Raw genomic sequence first — 20935 nt, forward strand, 5'->3', positions numbered from 1 at the left:
ATTTGTACGATTTGTGCTGTGGATGGATGACTGAAAGAAAACTTATTTTTTTTATCAATAATATTTTTTAATAATTAAAAAAAATGTTTTTAATAAAAGGAAGGTTGGGTTTTAAATCAAATCCTAAGTCTAATAAATTGTCACAGGGTCTGTAGCTCAAATACATGAACATGGCTTAAATTAATATGTGATGATATTTTAATTCTACAACAAAAACAAGTTCTTTTTGACATCTTTACTGTGTCACCTGCACAACAACAGAGCAAAACGAACCGTTTTCTGTTAATTTAATCACAAAATGATCCCTGTCTGCACTTATGGAGACTATCTTTAATGACCTTTTGTTTCTGTCGTTTGTGTGTAGATTCACAGAGAAGGGAAACCTGGAGGTTCTTTTATTCACCATCCAGAGTAAGATGAGGGCAAACAACCAGAAGGTTTATACTCCCCGAGAAGGAAAACTCATCTCTGACATTAACAAGGTAACACAACAGCAGTTGAAATACAACAACACAATTATAGAATCCATGTGTGAAAGCTCCTCAGAGGTGAGTTAATGATGGGGTTTGTTGCAGGCATGGGAGCGTCTGGAGAAGGCGGAGCATGAACGGGAGCTGGCTTTGAGGACTGAGCTGATTCGTCAGGAGAAACTGGAGCAGCTCGCCCGACGCTTTGACCGAAAAGCGGCGATGAGAGAAACGTGGCTCAGTGAAAACCAGAGGCTCGTCTCCCAGGTAACGGCCATGACATGACATCACAAATGCGATTTGAAGACATCACTGTTTTTAGGTTCATGGAGTCATTTCCAAGTCGGACATTAAAGACGTTTCAGTCTTGTCTCCTCTCATTTTATTTCTTTAGTTTTTTCTTTTTTCCCTTTTTTCTGTAAATTCCTGGTTTCCTTTCCTATGTTTCCCCTTTGCTTCCCTTCTCCTCCATTATCTCTTTACTTTTCTTCTGTTATTTCCTCTCTTCTGTCCTCACTTAGTTTCCTCTTTCCTTGTGTCCTTCCCTCTTTCCTTCCTTTCTTCTACTTCCATATCATTTCCAATCTCCTCTCCTTGTGTCCCTTGTGTTCTATCCTCTGTCTCCTCCTTGTTATGTGTCCTATTACCTCTCCTTGCTTCCTTTCCTACCCCCTCTCCCTCTTTCCTGCCCTGTTTCATTCCTTGTTTGCCTTCTCTTTCTCTCTTAGGAAACTAAGAAATTTTAATGTCGACCAAACTTTTATGAGTATGTTGTACTGTTGTTTTATTAAAAGTATTCTTAACTTTTCTTTTGTTTGTTGGTGCAGAGCCCTCTCTGTTAAAAGTAAAACTAGACTGTGGAGTGTTGTGAGGCTGCGTTGCATAATTACCAACATGAATCTAAGTGACCTCCACACTCTAGACAGGAGTCGAACCCTGAAGTAAGCAGAGCAGATCAGATCAGATCCTAGTCGACCCCAACCGTCTGCTCAACTCTGAGAAAAAGCTGCTCCTGTCAGGGCAAAGGTTTAGTCTGCCTAAATGCAGGATAAACAGATCTAAAAACTCCTTTGTCCCCATAGCTTTTAGCATTTCAAATAGAATTGTATCATTTAATTACTGTATTTATGAATTTTCTGAACTGTGTTTTTATGAATTGTTATGTTGTGTTAATATTTTACGGCTGGCCGCACAGAGAATTGGTCCTCGAGGATAATTAAGTTTCTTGATTCTTCTGTTTCTTTCCCTTCCTGTCCTGTCTCCTCCTTTCCTTTCCTTTCCTTTCTCTTACAGGATAACTTTGGCTTTGACCTTCAGGCAGTTGAAGCTGCAACTAAGAAACATGAAGCAATAGAAACTGATATCGCCGCCTACGAGGAGCGAGTTCAGGTTAGTGTCTTTTTTTTGTTCTCACAAACAGGGCTGGTGTAAGTCTGGATTAAAACAAACTTTTATAGAATGGATCCGATTAGATTAGTACAGAGATTGTGGCCCTTTTGTGTAATCAGTGTTATTCTTTAAAGTTCTAGTATCATTTATTGAACTTTTGCTCAGTACAGCTTTAAAATCTTTGACATATTTTGAGTCAGTTTTGGTCTTTGCTCATCTTTTTTCGTGAACTCACCCTCCTCCTCCTTGGTTGTACTGGTGCAGGCGGTGGTTGCCGTGGCAAAGGAGCTGGAGGCGGAGAGTTACCATGACATCAAACGCATCACGGCCAGGAAGGACAACGTGATCCGGCTGTGGGAGTATCTGCTGGAGCTGCTGAAGGCCCGTCGACACAGGCTGGAGCTGAACCTGGGTCTGCAGAGGGTCTTCCAGGAGATGCTCTACATCATGGACTGGATGGACGAAATGAAGGTATGATTGACGCAGTGTCCCTGAACACCTGGAGGTGGAAAGGTGTCTGAATGTTTAGCAGTTCTTTTGAAAATTAGTTGCGCAGTTTTGCTTTTTTTCTTCCTAAGATTGAAGCTTGTAGTAATATTTAAAGATAAAATCACAAAATTAAAGGAGAATCAACACAGAACTTGTGTATTTAAAGCCAAATACTATGATTTAGGTGCATCTCGTTACCTTGTAAAACAGATTCTCTTTGTCTTTGAGCTTCAGAATGCAGTTAAATTAATAATGTTGCTATAGGTTCTGGTACAACTGTGTACTCCTGTAATTCATCCTCCAAGAACCTCAGCTCCAAAATGAAGCCAGTACTGAAGGATCTTAAAGTTGTAATACCTCTGATGGCCACTGGGGGTGGCTCCAAAAAGTTGTGGCTCCCACAGACGTACACTGGGTTACTGTGTAAAAATATTAATTAATAATTTTTTTGTGGTCTGATGTGTTTTATTTGGAACCTGTGATAAGTGATCCAGTGGTCAGTCTTTATTTTTCCTCTGTTAACCAGATCACAGGGCAAGAAGAAGGTTTTAATTTATTTACTAGTAGAAACTAGTACATTCTAACCTGTACACGATGCAAAAATACACCATTAAACATTAACTTAATAACTGTGCTTTGTGTTTTAAGATTTTTAAGTCTTATTTTGGCAAAAAAAAAAAAGTAGTATGTCTCATTGTAACTTTTTTGATAGAAGCTAATGTGTGACATCTATATTGAAACACAACGTGCATGAAAAGAAAACCAGAACTGTGATTTAGAAGTGTTCTGGTCGCTGTTTCTGTTGTTTGAGTTAGCTCATGGTAGCTAGTGTTTTTGACTGTAGAGGAGAATAAGACTGTAGAAATGTAAGACCTCATAGGAGAGCATAAGGATTTTCACAAGAAATTTTTTGTGACAAGACAACCCACAAAATTGGTTAACTTACATCAACCAAGGACCAGCTCTCACAAAATAGACTGCAAAAGAAATTTGGTGTAAAACCACAAGCTAATTTCACTTGTCGAACCTTAAAAATGTGTATAGTTCATTTTTATCAAGTTGAACTATGCAGAACTATGCATAAGCATACTATGCTTATGGTTAATACAGATGTTAATGTCATCAAACATGAAATTACCATGTTATTATTTGTGTAAATGGCTTGGACTAATGAAGACTAACATGAACTGTCACCTTTAGAGAGGGAGAAGTAACTTTGGAGCTGTTGTGTGTGGAACTAGAGTTCCCTTTAGTTTGCTGAATTAACACACACATGTCACAGTGAGGCTCAATGATGTTAAATCAGGTCAGTTATACATGAAGGCACTACTGGTGTTGGTCTGTACGCAGGATTTGTTGACAGTAATAAAAGTGTAGAAAATCACTGGACCTCAAGTCATTATGAGATGGATTGAGTTTGTAAAGGATGATTGACCTTTGATCTTTTGACATTCTCCTCTGCCTGTGCAGATGATGCTGCTTTCTCAGGATTATGGGAAACATCTGCTGGGTGTGGAAGACCTGCTGCAGAAACATGCCCTTGTGGAGGCTGACATTGGCATCCAGGTCGACCGCGTCCGGAACGTCAACAGCAACGCACAGAAGTTTGCAAACGACACAGATGGTGAGAGGCAGCAGCTCATATTAGACAACGTTTATGTGGACAGGAAGTCAGCGCACAGTCTCTACAGTCAGAGGGTTAAAGGTCTATGTGTGTTCCCTCTGTTCACCCCCTCAGGTTATAAACCGTGTGATCCGCAGATCATCAGGGATCGCGTTGCTCACCTGGAGTTCTGTTACCAGGAGCTGAGTCAGCTGGCCGCTGAGCGACGTGCTCGTCTGGAGGAGTCACGGCGCCTCTGGAAGTTCTTCTGGGAAATGGCTGAAGAGGTTTTCACTAACACCATCATTCTTATCATTTAGTTTGTTGTATTATTCATCTGAACATTTGGAATTTAGAATAGTTCCTTGCAGTTTTTGAAACTTTATAATTTTGGATTTAGAGCTGCAGAGAATAATCCTTCAGGTTGTTTGGTAGAGTGAATAAAATTAATCAGAAAAAATACTAAATGTAAGATAACTTGGAGAAATTTGATGGCTTCAGGTTCACAAATATGAAACTACAGGTTTTCTCAGACTGCAGTATTTCCTGTATTGTACATTAATCCTTACATACTGTATTTCTTCTATATTATCACTGTATGGTCAGTGTCTACCACCCCATAACCACTTATCTATCTAGGACAGGGGTGCCCAAACCTGGTCCTCGAGAGCTACTATCCTGCATGTTTTAGATGCTTCCCTCTTCCAGCACACCTGACGGTCGTTATCAGGCTTCTGCAGAGCTTAATGATAGGCTTATCATTTGAATCAGGTGTGTTGGAAGAGGGATACACCTAAAACATGCAGGACAGTAGCTCTCGAGGACCAGGATTGGACACCCCTGATCTAGGATGTATAAATATCCCGTGGGGTGTTGGTGATTAATCCTTAGTTCATGTTTTAGAACAGGGGGAGTACATTTTCAGTAATTTATGGAGAAAACACATTTACTCTTATCACATCCTGTTTTACCTGGAACACAGTAACAGCCACTACAGGTATAATATCATCAACTTGTAAGGGGATAGTAACCTTTTAACCACAACCTTTGCTCTCAGGTTAGGCTCATAACAGTGTAAAAGTGTAAAACATCTGTCCATCCAAGAGTTTTGTCCAACCAATTTCTTGGACATTATTCACCCGATTCTTTTCAAATTTGTCACGATCTTTATCACTAGGAGAGGTGCAGCCCACAGTTTAACAGCTGAATTGCCATTTTTTGATTTTTTTTTTTTTTTTTTTTATCTCAAATTTGTTGCTTTTTCTTTTAAAAGATTGAAAGTTAAGACTTGGGCAGAATAATGTTGATCTTTGTTTGACAGAACTACCCAAAAAGGACAGGTAATTAGTTTAATATAATTTACAAGAGATCTTTAAAGACTGGTATGACTGCCTCTTGAAAGTATAGAGGTTTTTTGGTGTTTGTATTTATCTGTTTGCTTTTTAATGCGAACCATGAGTCTGAAATAAAGCCTATCTTTAATTAAAATTCTTAATCAATCCCTTGGTAGGCAGGGCATCAGTGAGTAGGAGGGGCAAAGTGTTGTGCAGAGGGGCCGAGGTATTAGTAAGCTCCACCTATTTCTCACTTTCATTTTGTTGTATGTTTTGACTTTGTCATTTAAATTCTCCATCAGTTCAACCATGATCGATGTTGTTAGCTATAACTGTAATCTTGATTATTTTAAACTGAAGTTTGAATGCGGCACCTGTTTATTTTTGCAACAAGAAGAAAATTCAACACTTAAAACCAAAGCACAGTTGTCTTTATCATAATGCAGAAGTCTTACTCGATTCTGTGCTGGAATAACCATGACCTGGATGTAATTTTGTGTTTTATAGGAGGGTTGGATCAGAGAGAAGGAACAGATCCTGTCCCTAGAGGATTATGGGAAGGACCTGACAGGTGCAGTTCGACTGCTGAGTCAGCACAAAGCTTTCGAAGACGAGATGAGCGGGCGAGCTGCCCACCTGCAGCAGACCATCAAACAGGGCGAGGAGCTGGTGGCCAATAACCACTTTGGAGCCGACAAGATTAAAGAGCGAATCCAGGACATCCAGGTACACCACACATCAGACCAAGGCTGAAAACCCCCAAAAAACCCCGAAAACCGATGTTTTAATAACAGACACAGTTTCAGAGTATGGATCAGCCAGATGTTTTACCACGTGGAAACCAAAGCAGAGCTAAAAGGAAAGAAAGTATTTATGACTGTCACGGTCAAATCAATTGGTCTGAACGTGTCAACTTTCCAGTTTGATGTGAAAGAGAAACCTCTCCTAGACCGAGGTACAGAACAAACAGCTGATCTTTGGTCTCAGCCCTGATCAAAGTAAACCATGGTTTTGGTCACGTTCAGTGTAAAAGCCCTTTTCGGATGGTTCAGGTGCAGCACATGAAGGTGATGATGGCAGAATGTACTAGTCCAACACCACAATGACCATGTGAAAACTAAAGTGACTGGACCAAATATAACAGAACCATAAACCTTCCCTCAGATCTTTGAAGATACAGGTGTGAAAACTCCCTTCCGTTCATCAGATGGAAACCTCCAATACCCAGTGGATATCATACACCTGTGTCTGCTGTTGAAATGTGATAATATGGTCATTTTTAGTCAAATACAAACTGTTTCTGCACAATATATCAGACACGTGAAGATGAATACCAACAAATCTGAGAGCAGAGACATGATGCATTAAAGAGGCCATTTACACACTATGGAATTAAAAAAAAAAAAAAAGATATAGGCTGTCATCGTTTATGCTTTTTGTGGTGCTAATGCTAAAGCTAACTTACTGAAGGCAGACTTACAGTTACTACAACGTAAGAAATGTTCTGTTTAACTCCACCTGGCAGTTTCAGCTGAATGCTAAATGCTAACATCAGTTGTGTCAGATGCAGTTAGTTGTAATGCATAAACGCGTTAATTAGTGGGGAAATTGGGCTAATTGGCAGATTAGCTAGCCTAATTAGTGGCCTAGTTATTATGGGTATGATGAAGAACCATTCAGTCAGTTTCATTATACACTTGTGCACTTAGTCCTTAGAAAGTAAAGCCTTTATTTAACCCTTAAAATCTTGTACAACAGTAAACAAAATGGTAATGAATCAATTTAAAACTAACATGAAAAAGAACAGTTGGCATTTTCAACTTTTTAAAGATTGAGAAAAGGGCATTTGATCTTGAATAGTGTGAACATCTGTCTGAGTTAATTTGAGCTTGTTTTTAACCTGTTCCTTCCACATAATTTGTGTTAATTTTCACCTATTGACCAAGTTCCAAAGATTATAACTGAAGAACCACAAGGACAGAATAAATCAATGACACTTCATTTGAAAGGTAACTAAATAATCAATAGTAGTGTCAGAAAATTTGCTTTTTTTTTTAGTGTGTGACTAAAATACAAGCTGAACTACATGCATTAGTCCCTTTGGCTTCAATCAGTTGAGGTCAATTTAACTGAGTTCAATTCAGGAGAATCTGATCTTTCTAACAAGTATAACATGCCTATACTGGCAAATGTTTCACTGTAGAAACCTAATGTATTTAATACAAAATCCGATCCAATGGGAATGGAGAGGTTAAAGAAAAAGAAAAGGAAAATTGAAAGAGCTAATTGCATTATAAACCAAAGATGGTGGCTTTTTTTAGCTGATGGCGTATGGTAGCTGATTGTAAATCTGAGGTGAACACATGAATGTCTGTATGAATGCAGAGTCTTCTTATACTAACCCATGTGTTCTGTTGTGTTTGTAGGATCAGTGGGCGGCGCTGGAGCGTCTGTCTGCTGTTCGGAAAGCTCGTCTCCAGGAAGCCTGTAACCAGCACCAGTTCCAGGTACAAAACACAGTTAATGTCTGTGTTTCACACCAAACAACACTGGGCTTTACAACGGGCGCATACATTATTAATATACATGGTTAAATATCAACCTTTATCTTTGTGGTTCACACATCTAGGCTTTTTTGTTCTAGTTGTTTATGAGGGAAAAACAATAACAGTACAGATGTTGTGAGTTTTACCTTTTTACCTCCACTGCATATTCTGTAAGCTTTAGATAATGAATAAATGAAAAATATATGCATAAATGTACAGCTGTTGGTAATAATTGTATCCATACTAGAGCTGAAAATGATTGATTTATTGACTCAAATTGATTTAAAAAAAATTTATTTGATTACAATTTTCCTGAATCGAAGCTTTGTTTCCCTAATTTCACTGCTAAACATTGGTTCCACTGTTGTTTTGCACGGACGCTTATTGTGATGCACATGACACCAAGATCAATACAAACAGCATGGTGTAGCTCAGAAGAGACAAGGACAACAAAAAAAGCACTTGGAGAGTGCAGACCTCCGCCAAGACAGATCAGTGGGCCCCCATGGCCCCCCCTGCCCCCCCACCCCCGATCACCACCAAAATTTAATCATTTCTTCCTTGTGCCAGTATCAACATTTCCTGAAAATTTCATGAAAATCCATCCATGACTTTTTGAGTTATCTTGCTAACAAACAAACACGCACGCACACAAACACACAAAGCAAAGTGATCACAATACCTCCTGGCGGAGGTAAAAAGGCAGAAAATGTCTATATGCTCACTTTTCTACATCGGAACCATCACTTGCGCCTTAAACTTTGAAGCTTTAACACAAACATTACAAATATGTGTCTTTATTTTTTTCAGTTGAATGTTAGTTCCATGTTCAGTTGTTAGTCAGTTGGATCCAAATGTGTTGAAGACTGCAGTGCATAGATTGTTTATAGATGTCATTGGACTTGTCTGTTGTTTATATTTATTGATATTTTTATATTTACTTTATACTGTTGTTGTTCTTTCTATATAGATATTTTTCTATATCTTTTTACTTGTATACTTTATGTGGTTGTGGTTTCAGCTGGTTCTGGAATAAAGACAAGTCGTTTGTCATTTTCAGACATGTCTGTTTCACGTTGTAACTATTTTTTTTTTTTCACCTTTTCAAATTGTTTAATTGAATCAAAGAAAATAATCAATACATTAATTAATTATGAAAATAATCTATAGCTGTAGCTTTAGTCCAGCCTTATAGAGCAGTTTGTAGTGATTATTTAATTGCTGTCATGTCCTTTGTGCAGGCGGATGCAGATGACATCGACACCTGGATGCTGGACGTGTTGCGGATTGTCTCCAGTGTCGATGTCGGGCATGACGAGTTCTCTACTCAGACTCTGGTAAAGAAACACAAAGATGTGGCCGAGGAGATCGCCAGTTACCGACCAGTCATCGAAGCTCTGCACGAACAGTCACGGACACTGCCGGAGGAGAAGGCCAACTCTGAGGAGGTCAGACTCAGGGACAGAGTTTCACATCACTGCATCACAAAAACAATCTGTCTATAAAGGCTTAAAGTGACAAATACCAAGAACTATCTGCTGCATGGAGGTCACTGCCTTGCCGGGTTAATATGATGTGGTGAATGTAAGCATGAACTGAACCTGTCATCCAAAAGTCAGCAGTTAGTCAGCAGGAAGTCAGCAAACACAAAGACATCAGACTGGGCAATAATAGGAGAAATGAGCATGAACAAAATCCCTTTTTATCCAGAAAAATGTAACGTTATGCCTCCTTCTGTTTGTCTGTGTCACCAGATGATCTCATAAACTGATGGAAATGAATAAAAATGTCCATAAAAGTGCACATGTTAGAAGAAACCAGAGGCAGTCAGAAATGTGATGAGTTAAAAAACCTTTTGTATTTTTTTTGGTTAGTTAAGTCAGTAAAAAAAAAAACACAGCTTTAAGGCCTTTATTATGGCATGTCAAATGGGTTACCTCTGCACCATGATTAATGGTAAACACATCACATATTTAATGTAGGAACAGGCCAGGTGACATTAAAAAAGCATTTTCAGACAATATTAGGTAAACATTTGTCACTGCAAAAACCAACAAACGTACAAGAAAAATGTAAAAACATCTTGATAGGGTTCATTAAACACTTAAGAACACCTTAAATTCAGTTTTCTGTACATACAGAGAATATGATGCCCTTCTGATACGCTTTTGAACATATCACCATCCCTGAGATATGTCCAAAAGTGTACAATTCCAAAAGTGAAATTCATCAAAAACACTTTCTGTTAAACCTAGAAGCAGCTTCATGGAAACTATGTTTTTTTTCCATGAAGTTGTTTGAGTTGCAGAAGCTGCCAACAAGTCTAACCAAGTTAAATCTGCCTCAGTGTCTGTAAATGTGTCGTCTGTACATTCACAGGTCAAAAACCAACAGGAGCTGATGCCACATAACTCGCCTCTCTCCTAATGATGTAAAACGATCACAGATCAGAGGGAGCTTCTTGCCTCCTCTTGTAGTTTCCTGTTTTAATTAGATTAAACCCAATCACATAATCCACCAACATGTTTTCAGACTCTGTGTGACTTAAATTTTCAGAAATCTTTATATGTTTATGTTTATGTTTACGCATTTGGCAGACGCTTTTTTTCCAAAGCGACTTACAGGGGAAAACCATATATATATATTATATATCTGTATATATATATATATTATATATCTGTATGTCTGGGCAGCTTTGGATAATTGTACATAAGTATGCTTAAAATACAGAAAAAGAACTTTTGCATCTACAGAACCTGCCTGAGAATCCTGCTTTGTATTCTTCAGTCTCACAGTTTCTCAGTAATAGTTATAATAGTTGTAATAATTGTGCATCAACCAGGAGCTGCTGATAAATCATTCAGCTCACTATATACATGTACATACATGACATTGTAAATGGTTCCAGATTAATTAACACAGTGATGCATTTAAATAAGTGACATTTGCAGTCGGTTCCAGTTGACCACGTTTGTGTCCTGTTGTGTATGTTGTTGTGGTGCTGCAGGTTCAGAGCCGCCTGGCCGGCATTGAGGAGCGTTACAAGGAGGTGGTGGAGCTGACTCGGCTCCGGAAACAGGCCCTGCAGGACGCACTGGCGCTCTATAAGATGCTGAGTGAAGCCAACGCCTGCGAGGTGTGGATCGACGAGAAGGAGCAGTGGCTCAACAGTATGGCGATCCCCGAGAAACTGGAGGACCTGGAGGTGATCCAGCACAGGTGAGGACGGGTCTGGGGTCTGCAGCTGATGAACAACCACACCCACATGGTCTTTGTTTAAGACCCAGACCAGGGACTGGAGCCTCGTACAGGGACATGTTCTTTTCAAGGACCTACTTATAATCTGAACATGAACATGGTGGTAAATCCCCACCCCACCCCCCAAGACCCTGAAGGACAGCCACTGGTGTGTTTTTGTCTCTGTGGGAACCAGAGCCAGTGTGTGTATTTTGGGCTGTGGTTACATGGTTGGTTTTCTGCTACGTTTCCTTCCATATTCTCTTACCACAAAGCATCACATGGATCTGATTCCAGATGTGCTGCTGTGTGTTTGTGCTCTTCTGTCTTTGTGAAGACCAGTTAACTCTGAAACATTAGGAACCAGGACACTCCTGGTTTTTACTTGTTAGAAACATAAGTGCAGGGTCAGATATAGAAACCAGTCCATTGTGACGTTTGAGCTTCACCACAGAGATTCATCTTTGTAGAAATCCAGTCTGAACGTCACATAAGGTGGATCTGTAGCTCCGGGTCTCTTGTCAGCAAAATCCATATGAGTAATTTGAAAACATGAAAAATTCTGTATGTATTTAATCTTTTTTTTTTCTGGATAAAACTACAGTCATGGCCAGTTATTTTTGCTAACTTCACTGCTGTGAATATTTTTCTCATGTAGTTCACGTGTTTGTTGGTATGTTGAAGAAGCTTCAAAGAGTTTTCTTTGCAAATTTGATACAAGTACCAAACATGTTGCATTTACATTTTTCTAGAGCAAGAAAAGTTGCAAATTAATAAGAAGAAGAAGAGGAAGGAGAAGAAATAATTTGAATTAGTAACAGAGGCCATAGTGAGAGCAGCATAGGTGTTGAATCCATCCCTTTGAACCAATCAGAATCCAGGACTTTCAGTAGCTGTAAATAAAACAGTAAATGCAAGTTACATCATCTGTTTTCTTTCTCGATGTAAGTTTTAACATCCTCTCCTTCTTGGTCTCTGTGCAGATTTGAGAGTTTGGAGCCAGAGATGAACAACCAGGCATCCCGGGTTGCTGTGGTGAACCAGGTTGCCAGGCAACTGATCCACAGCGGACATCCCAGTGAGAAGGAAATCAAAGCCCAACAGGACAAACTGAACACCAGGTAATCTCTCTGGGTTAAAACAGGCTGTTATCAAGTCATTTACACTATCAGGTTTAAAGGATGGAAATGAGATTTTTTTGATAATTGATTTTTATATGTGTGTTTTTTAAGTGAGATTAAATAAATGAAATATATTTAGATTAGAATGAGAAATAAATCCTGACTGATAAAAGAGAAAACATTAAGATTAAATGTTGAAGTTCTACCCAGAGAGGATGGTGGCATTTCTGGGTCATGTTCTTCTTGTTGTTCTTTGCGTGGTAGAGCTTTAACCTCCGTTTGTGGAGCAGGTGAACTGTGTTAATAGACGACAATATCTGGAAGTTTTCCTGAGCCCATGCAGTGACTTCCATCACAGAATCATGTCTGGCTTTAATGCAGTGCAGCTTGAGGATCCACACGTCAGGCATCGAAAAATGATTTTCAGACTTCTCCCTTGTACACTGATTTCTCCAGATTCTTAAAATCTAAGATCAATTTATGTTGCATAGACGGTGAAATACTCAAAGTTCTCTAAATTTTGAAGAATACTAAGCAACAACCAAAAAACTACCCCAGGAATAAGTGGTAAACGGACTGATAAAGAAAGGAGCTAAACAAGAAGTAAACAGAAACAAAATGCTTTAGTTTGATGGTGACCACTGAAATGTAAAGTAAAAATGTAAATAGTTGAGTTCCAGTGGTTGGTGGTGATACATGTTCTGGTGTGTGTCCAGGTGGAGTCAGTTCAGAGACCTGGTGGACCAGAAGAAGGATAGCCTGAACTCGGCTCTGGGCATCCAGAACTACCACCTGGAGTGCAACGAGACCAAGTCTTGGATCAAAGAAAAGACAAAGGTACCAGCAGAACAAACCATGCAGCACCTTTACTCCACCCCAGGTCCTGTTCTGCTGTAACTCACCCGATCCGCCGTCTGTCCAGGTGATTGAGTCGACCCAGGAGCTGGGGAACGACCTGGCCGGCGTCATGGCTCTGCAGAGGAAGCTGACTGGAATGGAGCGCGACCTCGCCGCCATCGAAGACAAACTGGGTGACCTGGGAAAAGAGGCGGAGCGTTTAACCTCCGAACACCCAGAGCAGTGTGAGGCCATCAAGGGCCGTCTGGCTGAGATCACCGGCGTCTGGGATGAGATGAAGGTATGACGGTTAGGGTCGACCTGTTCAGTCCAACCACTGTTCACATGGAGGGAAAGGCACAGGTTACACACCCCACACTCACTGTCAGACAAACCTCAACATACAATACTCCAGGTCACTAAATAATACAAATAAAATCCCACTGAAAATGAGTTCCACTTTATTTCCAACACTGCAGCAGTAGCAGATGAGTGGTTACTCACTACAGATGGAATTGCCCAGCCTGCCTCCACTACCACAGACACTGTCACTGCAGGACTCCTCTGATAAATGTGTTGTCTGTCATCCTCACTCATAGTGAACGTCCAAACCAACCACATGTTAGTACATGTGTGGAAGGGGTTGTTTCCATTATTAGCCAGAGCAGTGCAGATTTTATAGTAACTCCAAAACAAAACTATGTTGAAATGACTTTCAGCTGACCAACCAAATAAAGAATGGACAGTGTTAATTTATTATTTATCATCAGCTGAAAATTGGCTGCTCCATCAGTTCATCCCTGAAATAGAAACTCCTCATGTGAAAACATGTGAAAGCATGTCCTTCCACCTCTGAAGACAGAACATGTCGAACAATATGTTTACAGTCAGTTCTGTGAACAGAAATAATGTTGGTTTCTGTGAACATTCACCTTGTCTGGTTTATGTTTGTCAGGATACCATGAAGAACCGTGAGGAGTCCCTGGGTGAGGCCAGTAAGCTGCAGCAGTTCCTCCGTGACCTGGACGACTTCCAGTCTTGGCTGTCGCGGACTCAGACGGCGATCGCCTCCGAGGACATGCCCAACACTCTGGCCGAGGCCGAGAAGCTGCTGGTTCAACACGAGGGGATCAAGAATGAGATCCGCAACTATGAGGAAGACTATCAGAAAATGCGGGACATGGGTGAGATGGTGACGCAGGGCCAGACGGATGCTCAGTACATGTTCCTCAGACAGAGGCTGCAGGCGCTCGACACCGGCTGGAATGAGCTGCACAAGATGTGGGAGAACCGGCAGAACCTGCTGTCCCAGTCCCACGCCTACCAGCTGTTCCTCAGGGACACCAAACAGGCCGATACCTTCCTCAACAACCAGGTAAACCTGCCACGTTCACCTGCACTTTATGCTTACTCAACTGCAACGAATGGAACAAATGGATGTAGGATCACCTTTTACCTCCAAAGCCTGGTATGAATACTGAGGTTTAGGTTTTGAGGATTTATGTCTGAGACCTCACATATTTCAAAATCTGCAAATATGTGTTATCACATCCACAAAAAGGCATTATTTACATGTAACCTCTAGTATCATCCATCAGTCAATCACTTCCTCCAGGACACTGTAAGTGCAACACTTGACATCAGTTTAGCTGATCTCTGTGAATTCTGCTCAGCCTTGGATTTCTATCCAATCACTGAAAGACTTCTGCAAATATGACAAATCAACATACTTACCACAGAAACACACCAATCATAGCATTCTCCTCCATGAAATATGAAGCTGCATGTACAATATGTCATCAAACTCGCGTCCTTATTTGTAGTTGTGAGGTTTCCAACATGTGACAAAATGTCTCACAAATGAACACTGCTAAAGCCTGGACAAGGCAGTGCTGTTTTATCCTTTTTATAGTAATATGGGTATAAACTATTTTGCATCATGTGCAGCAAAAAAATGCAAAAATAAAATATATTTGCTGTTCCCTTTACTTGTTCCCTTAAGGTTATTGCAAAAGCCATGTAAATGATCATAACATGTGCTGCAATATTTTAGATAAGCTGCTGTAAGAAGTGGCATTTTAGGAATAATCACAAAGAACTTCACACCAATTCAGGGTGGACCTGGAAGGTTAATTGGCTATTGTGAGTTTTCTTGGAGATGCCTCTTGTGGTCATGAGGAAAACCTCTCATATGATATCTGTAGGTATCTCTGCACCTCCAAACACCACAAAACCACTTTAGAAAATTATCAAAAGAACATCACTGATTATAAGCCGAGCATCTTCAACCTGTATCTTTATTTTTTGAACGTATATTTATGCAGTTTGCAATGCTTCTAAAACAGTGTATGAACATGTGCTGATATTTTATCTTGTATAATTCTAAAACAGCAATTAAATTCTTCTGTGCAGTTTTAAATGTGTTAAACCATATGTATTTTAATTTCTTAGAACCTTGAAAAGATGCAAAAAATAAAGGTCGTTTCAGTTCAGAGCATGACCATCACATTTCACATTGTCTCGTAAAGTAGAAGCTTTTTTTGTTTGAGGTCAGAGGCTGCCACCACGTGGTATAAAAGTGACATTACAACAACAGGTTTAGATACTTTCTAAAATCTTCTGCATCTAAGTTCTTTCATTTATGTTGTAGATGTAATGAAACTCATCTATATGAATAATAATTTGAGTTTAATTTGGTTAACTCACAAAAAAGTTCAGTGGCCTTGTTTCAAATTATTGAATTTGTATCATAGATAGATAGATAGATAGATAGATAGATAGATAGATAGACTTGTCATTTCTCACATGGTATTTAGAGAAATATGCAGGCTGAAATGACATACTGTCACTTGTACCTGACAGTGCAAACAGTGCAGTTAAAAAGGCAGTTTAAAAAAGTGAGCATGAAAATATAAAAAAGACAAAACTACACAGTGATTATAATTTACAAAATGTAACACCATTCACACAAAATGATCAGCAGCCCTCTCATGGAGAGGGTTGAATGTGGATGTGTGTTCTGTGCCTGGGGATTGAAAAGGGGGCACAGTCCATTTGTGAAACTCTCAGTGATGTGAAGGGGTGGGGGGGGGTTGTTGAGATTTCACAGCAGTGTGAGTGTGTGTAAGGATGGGGAGGGGGCACAGTCTGTTTATCAGTCTAACAACTTGTATAAAGAAGCTGCTCCACATCCTGCTGGTCTTGCAGCTGATGTTTCTGTACCTCTTGCCAGATGGCAGAAGGGAGAACAAGCCCTGAGAGGGATGATGGGAGTCTTTCCTCCATCATCCATCTCCATTATCTTATACACCCTCACTGACAAAGTTTGAGATTCTCTTATTATTTTATTGAGCTTTATCTAGTGGTTCCCAACCTTTTTTGGCTCGTAACCCCATTTTAAAAACACAAATTTCTGCCGACCCCAGACATTCAAAACGGAGACTGTTTTTTTTTGCTAAAATTAATTTATCTTTGATCATGTAATAGTTTGCTATACTATGTTGCAAATAAATGTTAATTATAGATGACATTTAGTCTATATAATGTATATTATTATGGAGAGGCAGAAAATCCAGGTGTAGATTTCTGCACAAAGTGAGAATTTGATTTTCCTTGGTCAGGATCTGTCCAGTCAGTCCAGCTGTGATTTCCAAGGAGGACAATTAATACTGAACAAACAAGAACTGAAACTATGAATTATGAAAGAGCTGCAGCATCTAAAACTGACCACAATGAACATTTGGCACAGAAACAGAACCACAGTGCTGCAGTTTCAGACTCAGTTTGTCATGTCTTTTATGGATTGTGATTGTCTCTGTCAACTCACCATATATTTTTTTATCAGCAAGTTTTTTGTTTTTTTTAATCAATTACTAGAAATTTCAGGTGACCCCACGTGGGGTCTTGACCCCAAGGTTGAAAAACACTGTACTAGACATTAGATGACACCTCAGGAGTCCACTGTCCTTTATGCACTGATCCAGGTTTCCATATTCTATTAGAGGGTCCTCCTCTTAAATTAAATGTGAGGTAAATGTGTTTGTGTTCATCAGGAGTACGTCCTGGCCCACACAGAGATGCCCACCACCCTGGAGGGGGCCGAGGCCGCCATCAAGAAGCAGGAGGACTTCATGACCACCATGGACGCCAATGAGGAGAAGATCGGTGCCGTGGTGGATGCTGGACGCCGCTTGGTATCCGATGGTAACATCAATGCAGAACGCATCCAGGAGAAGGTGGACTCCATCGACCAGAGGTGAACTATCACTGCACTGTATGGTGGATTATGAAGTTCATCCAACATGTATGGATGGTTTATAAGTAGGCATTTAGAACCAAAAAATACAAAGACAGAAGGTTAATTCTTCTCTTACTGTTTACTTATGGAGCCGGGACATGACTTTGGTCATATCTGCCCAATCACAGGGACTGGGTGGCAGACCACGAAAAGATAAAGAATAAGTTGTAACAGTGAATTATTTAAAGATATTGTTCCAGATCCCAAAAAATCTAGGACAAGAAATGAGCAGAATAAGCTGATTAGAACTCAACTTTTTTTGTGTTTTTCTACAGACACAAGAAGAACAGAGAAGCTGCCAGTGAGCTGTTGGCGAGGCTGAAGGACAACAGAGACCTGCAGAAGTTCCTACAGGACTGTCAGGAGGTAAAACCAAACCGAACACACACCCAGTGACTCTAACCCAGTTCACTTCACAACCTGATGGAGGTTTACCAAGGGAGTAACATGAGGACTTCCTTATACCATTGGAAGAAATGACTGTAAAACCTAAAAGACTACAATTTCATAGTGTTTTTAGACATCTTAACATTTTTCGTTAAAGCTCAATTATTAATTAACTAATTTATTTTGTAAATTATGATGGTTTGATTTATGAAGGTTTTCTTTACTGTCAGAGAATCAGTCCTTTGGGAACCAAAAAAACCTACTTTGAACTTGGCTTTTGTTTTAGCCTTTGGGGCATTGTGTCTCCATTAAATAAAGAATTGCCTTTATTTCATTTTCAAACACTTTTAAGCCCAAATATTTGTAAAGAAAATTATGTCGATGATCTTCTCTGTTTCGACGGTGGCCTGAGGATTTACTGTATGAAGCCCGTAAGTTTACTTCTGATTATGTGATGATTTAATGTGTGTGTCTTCAGCTCTCCTTGTGGATCAATGAGAAGATGCTTACTGCTCAGGACATGTCATATGACGAGGCTCGGAACCTCCACAGCAAATGGCTGAAACACCAGGCCTTCATGGCCGAGCTGCAGTCCAACAAAGAGTGGCTGGAGAAGATCGACAAGGTACGAAGGGAACAGGAGGGATTAAAGCCAGCTCAGCATCCACTGGGTCAACACCGACCCACTGGGTTCAGGGTTAGGGTCAGAGATGTGTGATGTAGCAACAGATGGGTTTTATCCAGATCCTAAACACTTCAACTAGGAAATGTGAAAGACGTACCGTACTTTCCAGACTATAAGTCGCACTCACCCCGTCTCCAATGTCTCACCATCGCTTCATTGATGCCAAGCTTACGTGCAGCAGCTCTATTTCCTTCTTAGTCAGCCGGATTGATCGTTAGCCCAGAAAACATAAATTAGCCATATCATTTTAGAGCCGCGGGTTCACAGTGTGTGGAAAAAAGTAGTGGCTTATAGACCGGAAATTACAGTATCTGTTCTGTAGCCTGAAACCCCAACCACAGGGTTCCATGAAAAAGGTTCAAAATCAGATGATAACCTTTGTGCGCTGTGTTTCAGGATGGGCAGACACTTATGGCAGAGAAACCAGAGACAGAGGCCATGGTGAAGGAGAAGCTGGCGTCCCTGAAGACCATGTGGCAGGACCTGGAGTCCAACACTCAGACCAAGGCCAAGTGTCTGTTTGATGCCAACAAGGCCGAGCTGTTCACACAGAGCTGTGCTGACCTCGACAAATGGCTGGACAGTCTGGACGGACAGCTACAGTCTGACGACTACGGCAAAGACCTCACCTCTGTCAACATCCTGCTGAAGAAACAGCAGGTATGGGACACATTACACTCACATTTATTAAAACACAGTTTACTGACTTTAAATCCCTGATCCAGAGGCCTGTACTTTATAAAGGACTTACTGTAAGTGCGTTGTCTACAGGTGGGACCGTTCCTGCTTAACCATGGACACCTTAACTCAGTAGAACAGGGGTGTCAAACTCATTTTAGTTCAGGGGCCACATTCAGCCTAATATGATGTAAAGTGGGCTGGACCAGTAAAATAATATAAATAATAGGATGATAAGTTTTGAGTGAAAAAAGTAAAATTCCGTAATGAATATGTTTAAATCTATAAAGTGTACTCTAACACAAAATGAACAAATATTAACGACCTGAAAATTCTTAAGTAAAGTAAGTGCAGTGTTAACAATATTATGCCTTAGTTTATCATTTATACATGTGAATCACAACTTAGAGATCACAGTGGGTCTACAAAGACACAAAACACTAAATAACAGGCAGAATATTATTAAAATTCCACGTACATCTCTTAAGACATGTCAGATATTCACATTTTTTGTAAAAGGCTAGACTGTAAATATAAACATTTTTGTGTAATTTCACTGTTTTTTACACTAAAACAAAGAGAAAAATTTGCAGTTTTCATAATTTATAGGTTATTATAGTATTTTACTGGTCTGATCCACTTTAGATTGAAATGACCTAAAATGATTTTAACAACCTTGATGGTTAATATCTTCAGTGTAATTTTTGCATTTCACAAATTCATCCCAGGGGTCGGATTGAACCCTTTGGCGGGCCGGATTTGGCCCCCGGGCCGCATGTTTGACACCTGTGCAGTAGAAGTTCCTGTCAGAGGCAGCTGAGGTCAATTACAGTGGATGGTCAGAGCTGAGTGAGATGAGAGTAGTTCAGGGACAGTTGGAGAACAGAGAATCACAACCACATACTCTGAAACCATTGGTTTGATTTGACTTCTTTTCACATAGAGAAATAATTGGTGTCACTGTAAGTGTTTGTTATATTTAGAATGTTTTCACGCCTTTACCTCGTCATTACACAGTCCATTCCTACAGGAACCCAAGCCCTGATGTAAACTCTGACAGTGATTCTACGTTCACCTCTCTCAGCCTGCCTGCTTTCTTTTCCTTTTTCTTTTTTAACTTTTGAGTTTTGACCCAACATGACGAACGCACCACTAGGTTGCCGTAGCAGAGGAAGATGTTTCACTGCAGAGTTTTCAAATGAATCTAGAAGATCTGAATGAATAAATTTATTTTGGTTTTACGTCAATCATTGTACTCAGTACATCAATTGCAATAAACAGAAAAACCAAAAAAGGAATAGGCTAGAAGCAAAAGCCTTTTTTTTTTTTTTTTTTTGCCTTTCCTTTTCAACTAATACACTGCTTACATCAACTTAAATGTGTACAGCATCCAGCATTTACACCATAATAATAACAAATAAAGAAATAAAAAAAGTCAACAACAAAAACACATCTACCATCTTAATTCAATATTTCTGAATAATTTAAACTTAAAGTACTCTTTTTTATTATTATTATTATTATTTTTTTTTTTTAAACTTCACCAAGGGAGTGGATAACTTAAGTGCATCATAAGGTCCATTCCATAATTTCACACCCACAGTCCCAATTCATCTAGACTTCACATCAGCCCCCACTCTAATCCACTCACACATATCAAAATCTCTGAAATTTGAATTACTCTCTCTTAATTCCAAGAAACCACACCTGATCTTTGCGACAGTACTATTTTTATCCTTCATGTTCCATATACCTATTTAGAAACAATTCTTTATACCTCTTTGTAAATACATTTATGTTTGTTCTTTCCTTTATCTCCTGTTCTAGATTGTTCCACACAGTCACTCCACAGCTTGTTATGCACA

The 20935-nt window shown here is 39.7% G+C and overlaps 1 protein-coding gene and 1 long non-coding RNA gene across 6 annotated transcripts in view; one reads left to right on the forward strand and one right to left on the reverse strand.

Moving 5' to 3' along the window:
- LOC115433966 (spectrin beta chain, non-erythrocytic 1) overlaps window positions 1–20935 on the forward strand; it is a 168610-nt gene that overhangs the window by 113738 nt on the left and 33937 nt on the right. For all 5 annotated transcript variants that reach the window (XM_030155566.1, XM_030155569.1, XM_030155564.1 and 2 more), the window contains 18 exons: window positions 365–482; window positions 576–734; window positions 1761–1856; window positions 2121–2327; window positions 3816–3969; window positions 4084–4235; window positions 5790–6008; window positions 7709–7789; window positions 9070–9276; window positions 10836–11047; window positions 12049–12186; window positions 12903–13023; window positions 13109–13324; window positions 13979–14398; window positions 17076–17278; window positions 17596–17686; window positions 18186–18332; window positions 18789–19052. In XM_030155566.1, the coding sequence (XP_030011426.1) occupies window positions 365–482; window positions 576–734; window positions 1761–1856; window positions 2121–2327; window positions 3816–3969; window positions 4084–4235; window positions 5790–6008; window positions 7709–7789; window positions 9070–9276; window positions 10836–11047; window positions 12049–12186; window positions 12903–13023; window positions 13109–13324; window positions 13979–14398; window positions 17076–17278; window positions 17596–17686; window positions 18186–18332; window positions 18789–19052 (3205 nt within the window). The remainder of the gene's footprint in view (window positions 1–364; window positions 483–575; window positions 735–1760; window positions 1857–2120; window positions 2328–3815; window positions 3970–4083; window positions 4236–5789; window positions 6009–7708; window positions 7790–9069; window positions 9277–10835; window positions 11048–12048; window positions 12187–12902; window positions 13024–13108; window positions 13325–13978; window positions 14399–17075; window positions 17279–17595; window positions 17687–18185; window positions 18333–18788; window positions 19053–20935) is intronic.
- On the reverse strand, window positions 9726–13223 carry LOC115433970 (uncharacterized). The gene is made up of 2 exons (XR_003937439.1): window positions 13089–13223; window positions 9726–12978 (listed from the first exon to the last, which is right to left on the reverse strand). It is a non-coding gene; the product is annotated as an uncharacterized LOC115433970 (long non-coding RNA).

This window comes from Sphaeramia orbicularis, chromosome 15 (assembly GCF_902148855.1).
Source record: "Sphaeramia orbicularis chromosome 15, fSphaOr1.1, whole genome shotgun sequence".
Taxonomy (NCBI): domain Eukaryota; kingdom Metazoa; phylum Chordata; class Actinopteri; order Kurtiformes; family Apogonidae; genus Sphaeramia; species Sphaeramia orbicularis.